At 41.7% G+C, this 13,502-nt stretch overlaps 1 protein-coding gene across 1 annotated transcript; it reads right to left on the bottom strand.

Moving 5' to 3' along the window:
• Positions 1-1,039: 1,039 nt before the first annotated feature.
• LOC306966493 (DENN domain-containing protein 3-like) lies at positions 1,040-11,886 on the bottom strand (the record flags this gene model as incomplete). Its single annotated transcript, XM_079561259.1, has 27 exons — positions 1,040-1,389; positions 1,992-2,126; positions 2,319-2,431; positions 2,812-2,948; positions 3,580-3,737; positions 4,419-4,558; positions 5,397-5,504; positions 5,587-5,716; positions 6,156-6,326; positions 7,354-7,613; positions 7,826-7,994; positions 8,107-8,302; positions 8,385-8,544; positions 8,621-8,807; positions 8,915-9,016; positions 9,093-9,189; positions 9,261-9,416; positions 9,492-9,607; positions 9,728-9,847; positions 9,942-10,040; positions 10,128-10,247; positions 10,321-10,432; positions 10,528-10,646; positions 10,714-10,829; positions 11,234-11,323; positions 11,528-11,723; positions 11,803-11,886. 27 exons carry the CDS (start codon positions 11,884-11,886, stop codon positions 1,171-1,173), a joined length of 3,810 nt encoding a protein of 1,269 aa, XP_079417385.1. The 3' UTR covers positions 1,040-1,170.
• Positions 11,887-13,502: the final 1,616 nt, after the last annotated feature.

The raw sequence follows: 13,502 nt of genomic DNA, 5'->3' as shown, positions 1-13,502 counted from the left end.
GGGTACAATGTACTTTTTCTTGAAGCCTCCCTGCTCGTACTGGAGTCAGGCTGGACCCCAAGAGTCCAAAAGCACAAATGCAACAAATGAATTATAACAAAACAATAATGGCCCCCAAGAAACTTGACAGCAGAAGACACAGCATAAAGGTTGCAGAAATTTGAAGTACATTTTGTGAAAATTACCATTTACCAAAAAACCTCAAAACAAAGGGCCTGAATTACTAAGCATTTGCTCTCAAGCAGCTTTTATTGTGAAAACCCACCTAACATTTTATTTCATTCATCTCCTTGAATAAATAACCAAATATAACAAAAAAACAAAATGCTTGTAGTGTGTGTGATCCTTCATGATGCAGTGACCATCTCAGTTTTATTTAAAGCAGTACTAAGTAACTCATGCCCCTAGAGGCCATACGCGCCACTGTAGGTGTTGTAGCATGTAGCGTTTTTTTACTCATTAATGACAGAAAAGACAAAGAGAGAGATATTGTTCATCCAATTACACAATGGAGATCTTTTTTTTTCACTCAAACTTGGCTGTAAACACTGTTTAAGTGGCGCTAGCCCACAGTTAGCTTTGCCTGTCAGCTTGTTAGCTTCTTCTTCGTGATTCCATTAGTGTGTATTGGTGCCTCCGACCCGGTGGCAGGAACGTTTTCGGACCAGAGACACCAGGGGGAGATGAAAGACCCCCCAATCATCCAATTAACACTTGTATTACCCCCAGAGGGACTACGAAAAGGATTTATTAAGGTAAACAAGTTACTTAGTAGTACTGCTTTAAATTTGCCATTTTAATCTGATGACTTTTATATTATATATTTTATATTATATCCATTATATGCATTTCTCCAAATGTTTCATAGTCATAATCTATCTGAGCATCAGATGTAGGGCTCAAATGGATTTTACTGACAACTATGATTTATAAACTTTGATTTATACACAATTTTGGCAAAAAGCAGAACACAGTAAACAAAAAAGGTTAATCTCAATCTAAAATGCTTGATCCCCAATCAAGTCCTAATTGGTGCTGCTGGTTTAGGCCAATTCAGGGAATGAATTCGGTGTGAACAGGACCTACTGAGGCGCAGTCCAGTTATGTAGTGTGGGCTTTCTAGGTTTTCCACACTAACGACTGGGAAAACAAAGCGGCACGTCCCCAGCTCTACTCGACTTTCCAAATGGCGATCTTGCCATCGCCGCGGGCCGAGCCGCTGAGCACGTACCGGTCCTCGGCTGAGCACATGGTCTGGATACAATCTGTGTGCGCCTGCAGCTCTTTGTCCACGCTGTGTGTCTCGGAGTCCAGCACCAGCACTTGACTCCTCCCCAGACCTTCGCCAAGATCTCCACCGCTGCTGGCAGCCCGGCAACCAACCCAGATCTGAGGGAGGGCAAACATGAGGGGTATTAAAGGAGCTATACCTGATTGTACAAAGAAACAGGGTCACTCACATTTCAAATTGCTATTTTCTGGTCCATTTACAACATCAATATTTGTCACAGGGACTGAGTTTAAACCAGGTTTAACAACTTTCAGAGAGGAAAACTGTCACTTCCCTGTAAAAAATGCCTCCTGACATTTTATGACTGTTTAAAAGGCTTTAAAACCAGTGGTTTTTTTGGATAAGTGTCTGCTTTTACCATATACTAAAGGACAAAACAAATTTTATTCCAATAACAGAAAATAAAAAAATCAAGGATAGCTCCTTTAAGTGCTGGTCGAGTCTCGAAAGCAGTAGGATGTGTTGCCTTTACATTGCATTCATGTTATAGACTTGTTTTGATAATGCTTGATAATTCTATATCTTAACTTTACTTGTGTTTATAATCTTAAATACTTGTTTTGGCAAATGGAAATCTATAGAAGTTGCAAGCTGCTCACAAAAAAAAAGACTCAATGTGACCATTACTGTCTAATTTATTACATTTTATTCCAAACCCTAGAGAAGAAGCTACAACAATAGCGACATGGAAAGTGATGACCTGGTTCTTGACTTGGATCATGCAGGTGACACTTGAACTTCCAGGGAGGGAGATTCGCTTCGTGGAGCGCCGGCTGTTCATACTAAAGACGAACAGGTCTCCGGAATCTGCGCAGCCCGCCCACAGTTGTCCCTCCTGAAATCACCACACAATCCGGAAATGTATTCGGAAATCCCTAACCAGTTACTGTATCAAGTCTTGTGAAATAGTACTATTACTCATGAGTTATATCTGAATTAATAAAAGCATTTGGCCTAAACTTTTTTACATGCTGTTCATTTACCTCCCAAAAAATAAAATATGAAACATGAACATCGGTTTGTCTACCTCCAGCATAACAATGAAACAGCTGAAGCTTCGGCTCCGGAAATCATCTGGCAGGACAATCCTCCTCTGTGGAGTCCCACTCTTTTTCATTTCAACAATGCTGTCAACACAACCTGCAAGAAACACATTATTTTCCGCAGTAGTTGTTGCAGTAGTGTTAGTAGTTTATTTTGTCAGGATCGTGCATGTTAATAAAAAAGCGCTATGCTAAACTACGGTCAAGGGCTATTCTGCTATACATACACAGACATTGGAGGCAAGGCGGGCGAAGTGTCTTGCCCAAGAACACAATGACACCATGCACTGGCTGGAGGTGGATTGTAACTACTGACGATTGAATTCCTGGGTGAACACTTTGCTACTGAGCAACTGTCGCCCAAAGCTAACAACACCTGGTATTCCTGAACTATCTCCCATCCTGGAAATAACCAGGTCTGACCTTCCCAGATGCAGGAAAGCAGGCTCGAGACAGTTGTGTTGTAGTTAGACTTACCGCACCACAGTGAGCCCTCATGGATCTGGATGGAGGAGAGTCTGGTGCAACTGAGGTGAAACTGACGCTTCACTTTGAGACTCAGAGAATCCCACAGCAGGATAGTGCCATCACAGCTGCACGAATACATCACCTGACTGGAGAAAATCAAACATGTACAGTATTATGTGAGAGATACTGGCACAAATTAAGAAATGTATCATTTTTTTTATTATCTAATACAGTGGTTCCCAATGTTTTTTCCTTGAAGCTCCCCTGCACGTACGGGAGACAGCACTTGCAGGGGAAACAGCAAAGTGAGTGCCATATCCAAAAATGCAGCACTCACAAATACAAGGATAAAAATAATTGCCAACATGTATTTTGTGCATATGTAGACCTTTCTCAGTAATGTAATGATTATTTTACCATTTAATTGCTCAAATATGACTTGACTCCAGGGACCCCCCGGGTTCGGAACAACTGATCTAAAGAGTAACAATTTGACAAGATTTTTTGCAATCTATCAGAAATGTTTGAGACTTGTTTTAAGTTTCTGGGACCTTCTAGCTATAAGGCATGAAGCATTTTTAAGAGTACTTAAAGTATAAATGTAATTTTGACTGACTATAGCCAAAGCAAAGCTGCAACATCTCCATGGAGACGAGCTGGTGCAGCAAAGGTGCAGGAGGTCTTTTGGCTTGTTGCATTTTGAATGTACATTATAATTAGTATTTTATTGCAGTCTAGACATGACTATATTTCCACGCCTGTTAGAAGTTGGGTTACCTTCTTTGCTCCCTTGTGTCCGTAGCCAGACCGGTCACCTCCTGTCTGTGCTCAGCGAGCTGCTTGTTGCACGACATGCTGTGTGTGTCAATGATATAGATGACCGAGTCCTTTGAGCCGATCCACACCTGCTCCTGAACCAATCCCAGCATGCAGTTCTGCGACACATAACCAGACAGGAACAGAGCGCAGCTCATCATAACCCCTCGAAGTTCTTTCGACAAATCTTAGGTTCACATATTGTTTGTGAACAGATTAGTGATGAGCTCATACAAAAGAGTACATTTTCTATTGAAATGTGTGAATGAATGGGGCACGTGTGAACACGGACAGAACTAACTTTGACGTAAATACAGATGAAACTAGGGCAGTCTCGGGTTGACCCAAAAGGCGATCCAACATGTGTGAAAACGCTCTATGTAAAGAGAACATCTAAGAGAGAAGATAATATGGTCCGATTGAGGAACTCCTTTGTTCATGTGTCAATCCAGAAAACTAAATGAGGAGCTTAACTCATAAAAAGTGTGTCATGGTGAGTGGACAATTGTTTATCATGTCTTTGTGAAATGTCCTGTATCTATATGTCTTTCTATTTTGTGTTGATATGGAGCTGCTGAACTTTGCAAAACGATCTATCTAGAACTAGCTTGAGGCTGTCTAAGGGTCAGATGGAGCTCTGTCTAGGGGGCAGCCACCTATTGGTTAGAGCAGAACTCAACTGATGGGTCATTCAGCTAGTTGGCTAGTGTTAATGTCAGGCCCTGGACATGAGAGCTAACTGATGGTGACAAGATTTTTAAATAACATTTTTATCTTATACAAAATTCTCATTGTCTCACCAGCTGTGCCTCTCCCACCATGATACAGTCCTGAAGTATAGACCAGCTGGTGGCATCGAACACCACCACTCTGCCCCCACTGAGAGCCACCCACAGCTTTGGGTTCATCTCACTCCCAGAACCGCTGCACGTCAACTGACCTGTGAGAGAAACAAAGTGCAGTTACAAAACTATTGCAACCAAATACAACTATTCAGATTGTAATCTTGATACTACTTGGGGTCAAGTGTTAGACAGCACTGTCACTGCTCTTAATCACGGATGTATGCACTAAAATGGCTGTGTCTTGTGAGAGCGTAACAAAGTACAATAGACACAGTGCTGCAAATAGGAACACAAAGCTTATACTGAAAACACAGCACACATGATCAAGGGATAAGCATGCTTCCCATTATTCGTAATTAAGCATACAATACACTGCATTATGTTGGGCACTTCATATTACACAACGTTCAGTTATACAGGTCATTCAGTCTAAGGCCACACAGTGTAATGTTCCTGGTTCTATGATGCAACATCACAAGAATTAGGTTAAAGGAGAGACGAGACGAGTCTGTTCTGGGATCATGGCGGGGGAAGGTGCTATCCTTTGAACGTCTCTGTACGTCCTGCATCTCTGTAGAGGCACAGCCACATCCACCTTGTATCCCCCTCACTCCTCTCTCCTCACACAAAGTTTGAGCAAACTTCAGTAAATCTGCATCTGGTGACAAGAAACATATGTCCAACATTTGACCAATGATACGGATCTCGCTTTAGTTCTGCTCACAGTCGGAGCTACACTGTGGGACTGACAGATGCCCTTTCACTTTCTGAACAAAGCACACAGCCGTGTGTATGGTCCCGCAGAAATAGGCGTGGTTAGTATCACTGTCATTCTCACTAAATTGTGAACGATAAAAGTCCTGACCACCTGGGCCTCAGACAAAAGTGTGTGGGGTCCCCACAGTCAATTGGGGTTAGCAGTATCTACAGTACCTGGTGTATAGAGCAGCACATGCACAGTCTGTGGTTCCGAAAGCTCCTGGGATGGGTTGATCTTGTGCTTAAGAGTGTCAGAAGTCACTTTGGAAACCATCATAGGCACTAAATATAAGAAGAATGCAATGGAATCACATGCATGGAAAAAATCTGAATATGTTACAGCTAGGTTAGAAGCAAGATTTGCCTTCATGCTTGATCTGATCAAAAAATGCAAGTTTTGAGGCTGCAGTGATGGACTTCTGGGTTTGCAGGGATCCCACGACAGCATCCATCAACAGGACATTGGTCAGAGCTTGGTTCATGTACTGGGGATCCTGCAAGTATGATAGAATGTAAATAAAATAAATACATTTGGCACTATGTTTTCTATCAAATCAATTAAGACTGGTACCAGCTCTTATTAATCTTAGTTTTTATTTTGGAAAGGTGTGTCATTATCCAATTTGGGAGTCGACCAGTATTGCCACAATGATGGTGCTCTGTCCCTAAAGTTGTTTCACTCAAAATGTTTCATACGTCCAGTGTGGCCCCAAGAGGTGTTCACTGACTAAGTTGTTTATGTTTATTTCAAGCATTTTAGTTCCAACAAATGTCCAAACTACATAAAGTTGTCACAGGCGTAAAATGCTCTAGCCATGCTCTAATCATGCAATTTGAAAATGACAAGGCAGTGGCTTGTTTTGTGTCTCATAGATAGTTAGGGATAGTTAGTCACAAACTGTATGTGACTATTTATAATTGATGTACATGCACCTTGTGTTGATCGGCCATCTTGCGTCCCGTCCACATCTCCTTCACGATAAGGTTCCAGAGTTCAGTCTCTGTTTTGAGATTGGCCTCAAACACCTCAGGCCTAATGCTGCACTTTATACGAAGAGAAGGGATCCGCAGGAGTAGAAAGGGGGCAGAAGAAACTCTCACTTCCTGCAATTACAGAACATAAAAAAAGCAGAACTATTTCAGAATTATGCTTGACTCATATCTCCTTTTGCATGTAATGTGAATGCTATACTTACACCATACAGGGGTTTTTGATGATAGTTCCGGCCGCCATTTTGAATACCGAAGTAGAATTATGCAGTATTACAACATGTAACAGTATCTTTACTCAGGATGAAAATGAAAGACAACTGATTGACAGTGGCATTTTTATGTACTCGTAATCATTGCTCAAGAAGAAAACAGTAAAAACACGGCTCCAGAGACAAACGTTAATGTGATGAAACATGGCACAGATGTAGCAGCTCTGTCTGTCGAGCTACTGCAGGATTTACTAAAGATCTGCATCACTCCTCGGATTAAATTAACACATCAACAGAAAACCTTTCTCTGTGATTTTTACAGTCAGTGTTTAAGCTGCTCAAGACGTTAGCATGCTATCGGTTAGCAACTGTCAACCATTGACATCCGATAAACACATAAACATATTATGTGTGGCTCACATCTAGGAACACTGAGGAAATACTACAGTAACAGCTCAGCTCTGACCTGTATCCAAGGCTAGATGTTTGGGGTGTGGTTCAGGGCTTTCTCTTGGAGAGGTTTAGAGCTGAGCAATTGAAATGCTAACCAGTAGCAGGCTAACGTCTTGAGCAGCTTAGTCACTCACTGGTTTCTTAACATGAACGTGTGTCTCTGGGGCCGTGTTATCTTCTTGAGCAATGATTACAATTACATAAAAATGCCACTGTCAATCAGATGTCTTTTATTTACTATATGAGTAGAGATATTGCTACATGTTGTGGTAGTAGCACTTCGGTATTCAAAATGGCCGCCATCAAAACAAGTCACATGACTTGGCACGTAGGCACATAGGTATGGTGGTTGTTGTTTTAAAATGTGTGTAGATGTGTGTGAGGGCCCTTGGTTCAAAACTAAACAAAACCCTCTAAACAGTCTCTCCTCGTTAACAGAAATTGAAATATCACATAAATAAAACTGTAAACATTACCTGGATGTCTCTAAACTTTGTAACTTCCATGAAGCTCGCCCGGCCTTCAGGAAGCAAGAGGAGGCGTTTTTGTGTCATTGCAATTTTTCCAACTCCATGCGAGGTCTTTACGCAGGAGGAGAGCTTGTACACACATTCGCTGTTGTCCAGGTGTTCGATAACTTCCGACGGCAGGTTCACGTCTTGAGCTTCAGCCTCAGTTTCTTTCCAAAAAGTGTAAAAGTCTCGAAAAAGGTCAGGGTCCACTTGTTTTGTCTGGTCTGGGAGACAGAAAACATCCATGGCCACCAAGCATGACAAACACGACAAACACTTTATATAGAAACACTCATGGTTTCCGCGTGTACTGCAATCATTCATGTTACTAATTGACAATCAGACATGTATAGTGCCCGGTCACTGCCTTTAAAGTTAATACTGTTAAGCCATGCAGCAAAATGATGAAAATAGAACAGAGCTTTCTCCGCAGTACCATCAGTAAGAGCTCCAAACAGGCGGTGGATAGTTGCTATATCCTTGACAATGCCACACTCCTGGACACAGCGCACAAAATCTCCCAGAATAAGATGCTTTCTGGGCAGCTCAAACTTCTTCACGTGGTCATTGGTGGGACCCAGTATTTTTTCGTTTTCAGTTTTTACCTAAAAAAAAAAGAAGAAAAAAAAGGAAGATTTACAAACCGATTTGGCAGGATATAACTCAAACATGAATGAAACAAAATGGTTCAAAGCTCAAATTTGAATATGTACAAACTTTAAGGATGAGTCGTTTGAGCTCTGGCCGTCTTTCTGCCTGCTGCCTCTCATCGCGATGTAGAGAATCCACCAGCCATGTGACCAGCGGCGTGGGGAAGATGTCTGTGTCTGTTTTAAACAGGTTCTGGAAGTCACTCAGTGCATCCACTCGTCGTGAGCACAATGTGTTGATGAGGCCACGCAAATAGTAGAATCTACAAAAGAGGAGACGCAACATTCACATGTGCACACTCAATATAAATGGGGGAAAAATTAGATATATGTATTAGGCCATACCTGGCAAGTAAAGCAAAATTCTCATGCTGCACAGAGAAGATCGCCTTGCTCAGGTGCTGAATGAGTTCGGTATAGTAACTTTGGACTGAATGGAAGGACAGTGAAGTTGGAAAATCTGGCAGCTTGAAAATCCTTGCTGGTTTGGGAGGTGATTTGAGCGCTGGTGGAGAAACAAGTAAATAGCATTTTTGTTTGCCGCACGTCTTAGATATTTAGTTATAAATTGAATGACAAACCTAGTTCAGGGATTATTTTGGGTAACAGGCTGTGTTTGTGGAAGTTCAGAGTGTGGTGGTCTCCGAGATTCGGAAGACTCATCCCCTGCCTCTTCAGCAGCAGGTTGTCTGTCACTGAGCTCTTCCTGCGCGCCTGGATCTCCTGCATGGTGGGTCTGCGAAAGACCTCCACTTTAGCTTTCATCCTTCAGCACAAACACACAAATGAACTATTAGATGGTATGCAATCAGAGCATATACTGTCTGTTAGTATGTTAAAGTTGATAGTACATGCAATAACTTATTTCAAATCACTCGCATTTCTGAGCGGGTGCTGAGTTCCATGCGAGCAAAGCTGTCCATTTTCTTATTGAGACGATCTTTCAAGAAGGAATGAAAGATGTGGGTCTCCAACACCTAAAACCAACCAGCGATATTTAAATATAAGGTTCACATCCGACATGTTATTTTTTAACTCCATTTTAGTGCATACCTTTGTGTAAAACAGTTGCTCATTTGGCTCTCTTGTTTTAAGAAACTCTTTGCTGTTAAACACTCGGTGCTCATAGTTAAGATGACTGCACACATCTCTGTTAATTACACATGTACACTCAGTTTATGTCTATCTTGAGATTTGCTGGAGCTGCACACAAGGTCTGACCTGAAGATATTGACGATGAGTTCCAGAGTGATCTTCTGGATGTCATGGTTGAGGAAGTGTTGCCACATTCGTCTCTGAGCTCTGTGCTCGTTTATGTCTGTGCTGCTGGGACTGTGACAGTGGCTCAGGTCGAACTGCAGTTGTAAGGACTGGCACCTGCCAAACAGAGACATGGATATACATCATTTACTCTCATGAACCAGTGACTTTGGCACATCATGTAGTGTTTACCTCTGTGAGAAGCACTCAGCAGCAGACGCAGGAATGTCCGGTAAATCAACAGTCTCTGAGCAGGAGGTGGACACGCCTCCATTATCAAGATTAATAAGGACAAGATCATCGGTTTCCTGTTCAAATCAACAGCTCAGACTTAAATATTTCAGTGCAGTAGAAATGAAACACTGAATAAAATACAAATGTTGCATTAAGTTACAATACTAATTGTACAGTTTTTGAAAGTCACATACAGATGCAACTTCTTCAAAATGGCTGATGTGACAGCCCATAAGGAACGCTGTGGGTGCCATGAGGAAGTCCAGCATGCCTCGAGCCAGGACTGGGACATAGGGATGCTGCCAGGACAACGGCTGAGAGAATGGACACAAATGTACATTAATAAAGGTACGGTTTTATCAGAATTGACTGTATGGTATTTATTGATTCAGAGTCAATGGAACAGACCCACAGAAAAAGCAGTAAGCTCTCCGCTACAAGAGTGAGACGAGCCCAGTCTGCAGAGAACAGCACCACACGCTGTTCCTGCAGCAGACATGACAACACCTGCACACACGGTTCACAATGAGACAATAATGCACACAGGTGTATACACGGAGTATCTTTGAGCACGTAGTTGAGTGAGCGCAGTACCTGCAGTAGCTGCTGTGGCCTGAGGCAGAGGAAGGGCAGGTGCAGCTCCAGGTCTACAGTGGGACTGTGTCTGTCCTCTGCTGAAGGCAGTGTGATGGTCAGAGGTCTCAGAGTGAACATCTGCCACAGATTTGTATGTGCATTTGTTAAAACACTCTTGTCACATGACGCTCTACTCTTCCTTTGAGCTCACCAAGTGTACGTTTCCAGGAGGCGGTGCCGGCACCAAAGCCAGTTTAGCAGCAAACTCCTTCACTTTGTCCTCCAAGTCTGATATACGACAGGATTTCAGATGAGATAAATAACTAAAAGACATAATTTTAAAATATTTTACTTGAACCAAATATTGTCAAAGATTTTTAGATGTGAAAATATACAGGATTATATTTCTGCTTCTCACCATGACAAACTGTCCTTCAGTGCGGTGAAGTATGGATACTTCGATATAACGCAGAAACTAAAGGCAGAGAAAAGCCGCGGGCCAGTTCCATTTTGATTTGGGAATTGTGAAAAGTCTTCCTAAAAAGACACACAACCATAAATATTGTCTTGAGTATCCCAAACAGTGCAGATTAGTATTCAGTACCGATACTGCTTTGAAACACTGCATGACAGCACTGAAGGTCTTATTGCCAAAAACATCTGTGAACACCAAAAAGTGAAACCGCTCCTCTCCTGGTTCACTGGTTACTTGAAGTCCACCTAAAGAAACAATGTCAATGTCAAATGTATTTCTTCAGCACTTTTATAACTCGAACAACACAAAGTACTTTACAGCTTTACGAGAGGCAGAGAATTTGGCTTGAGAGGAAAAATGCAATGTCCGAGGAACTCTGATTGTATACATAAAAGTCCACAACGGGTGTGTTAAAAAGCAAGTGGGCGTCATGTGAGACGATCATGTGATCCACTACGAGTAGTGAATAAACAAGAGAATATTGAAACTTAAAATTTAAAAGAAAAACATCTCAAAGTAGAGCATGTAATAAAAAATACAAACGTAAAAACAACATGCACACATTTCAAGATAAGGGCTGATTGAATATGATAAACTGCATTTAATAACCACACAGTATGACACACTGAACGGTGTCTGAAGGTCTCACCGGGGAAGCAGAGTTGAGGTAAGGCCACAAGGTCGATGTCTTTGGGAACGCTAACGTCTTCACTTACTCTGTGCTCTGCTGCAGTGCGACCTAAACAACCACATATTTAGATAGGTTTAACTACTAAACATGCTTTAGATCAGTGGCTCTCAAAGGGAGCAGCACAGGTCTGTTAAATATTGATCATTAAGTTGATAATCAAAAGTTAATGAACTGTCATTTTTGGCTTGCAAACCACTGCCAGTTGTGAACCACTGCTTTAAATTATTTATTGAAGCATTATTGTTGGTCCACCTTGAACAGAAGCAGCTGCAGCTGAGGACAGGTGCTCTTTCTTCTTCCTGATGAAGGATCTTCTCCTGCGGCCGTGGGACCTCACCAGCTCACAGTCTGTGTGCAGTCGACTCACAAACGGTGGAGCCAGCACATGCAGCACCTCAGGCTCCAGCATCAGAGGGCCCTTATCACTGACAGGGCTTTGCAGAGAGCTCTACAGACACAAACATGTACTAGTGCACGCACAACCATGAGCTGACATTATATCAACACAATATATGATGATGAATTACCTGGTGGACTTCTCGTAACTTCTCACTGGAGGCTCCAACCACCACACAGGCTTCAAGCAGTGCAGGGGGAAGATGCTCACCCATCCCAGATGTCAGGTCAAAAACAGGCTCACAAACTAGAAAACATACACTGAAACTGTATCTATGGCGATGGCATAAGCACAGAGAGGTTTTATGTTTTTGTTCATTCCTGTGTGTATCTTTGGGTCAGTTGTTATGTAGCTATTAGCTATCCCTTATATAGACAGACATCCATCACTAACAAAGTGTAACTAAACAGATTTTCCACCACATTATCGCTGCTATTCCTTTAAAAAAAAATCTGGAGAAAGTAAAACTTCTGCAAAATTACATCAAATATAATTGTTTGCTTTCTGCTCTAATAATCTAATAAAAAGAAATGTGGTCTTTTGATTTACAAAAACATACATGTTGCATATGCATACCGTGGGCAAGTGATAGATACTGAATTAAAGATTTAACATGGTATGAAGCAGCATTTTGAAATTACATTTGGTAAAATGTATGAATATGTTTCTCCTCTGCAAGGACAGTATGAAAATTCCAGCTTCAAACTTCCCAACATGTGACAGCAGCTGTCCTGTTGACTGTATAGGTCAGAGGACGTGACATAATATACTGAACCATCATATGATCTTTGACAAAACAGGGAAAATTCCACATTAAACCATAACACTGAGCTCACTGCTCTGGCTATGGCCAGACACACCCTCTCTAGGTCCCTGTTCAGTGGTTCTCACAGTATTATCACCTTAGTACCACCTCGATAAAAACAAACAAACAAACAAACAAACAAACAAACAAACAAACAAACATCTACACAAAGTATAAATACATAATGATTTGAACAAGTAGCTCAAAAGCATAAAAGAAACCAAAATAAAAAATATTCAAGCACTTCCTCTGTTCACAGTAATACGTTAAAGCTTTGTGGTTATGCTATACACCGCACACATCAGTCACTATCAACATATTTTCTTCACAGAATGCACATTATTACTGACGCTATGTGGCAAAGTCATTTACAGATCTGTCAAACTTTTGTAGTGGTGTGTCAGGTGACCAGGAGTCACGTGCAACAGGTGAGAGATGATGCTGAAATTGTAAATTGTCAAAACAATGAGAAAATGTGTCTCTTACCTTTTGGTTGTCTCAGTCACAGTTCTGTGCCGCTGTTGACACAGAAGTGGACAGTGATCGGCAGTAGAGCGAGCCCTCGCTCCTTTGAATGATCCTCGCGCTCTCATGCTCATTAAAACTCTGCTTCCGGGTTCTGCTGGTGCGAATCTAAAACATGCGCACGGCCCCAAGCAGGAGTAAAGCAACAAAGCGTGTCTCAAGAATGCGTAGCATTAAAGGGGGTTTTCCTTTTATTTGTTTCATTTTGTTTAGAGACAATGTAATGTCTTGGACTTACCCGAAGATGGCGCTGAGAAACCTGCAATAAACAAGTTTACCTCACGGGCTGGTTGACCTGTTGGAGCGTTATACCATGGGCATATACCGCATATACCGCATGTTTTTTCCTGGTTTAAAACCAGAAAACAAATAAAAGTAATAAATAAACGCTTGCAGCTTAGAATTACCCTCGCGTTACAGTAGTGTGTAAAAGGAATTAATCCTCCAAATAGTCTGGATTTCAATAACAGAGAAAATGGCACGCTTTATAATTATGCCCC

The sequence above is a fragment of the Gobius niger genome, assembly GCF_951799975.1.
Source record: "Gobius niger genome assembly, chromosome: 8".
Classification (NCBI taxonomy): domain Eukaryota; kingdom Metazoa; phylum Chordata; class Actinopteri; order Gobiiformes; family Gobiidae; genus Gobius; species Gobius niger.
This window is presented reverse-complemented; position numbering and strand designations above follow the sequence as displayed.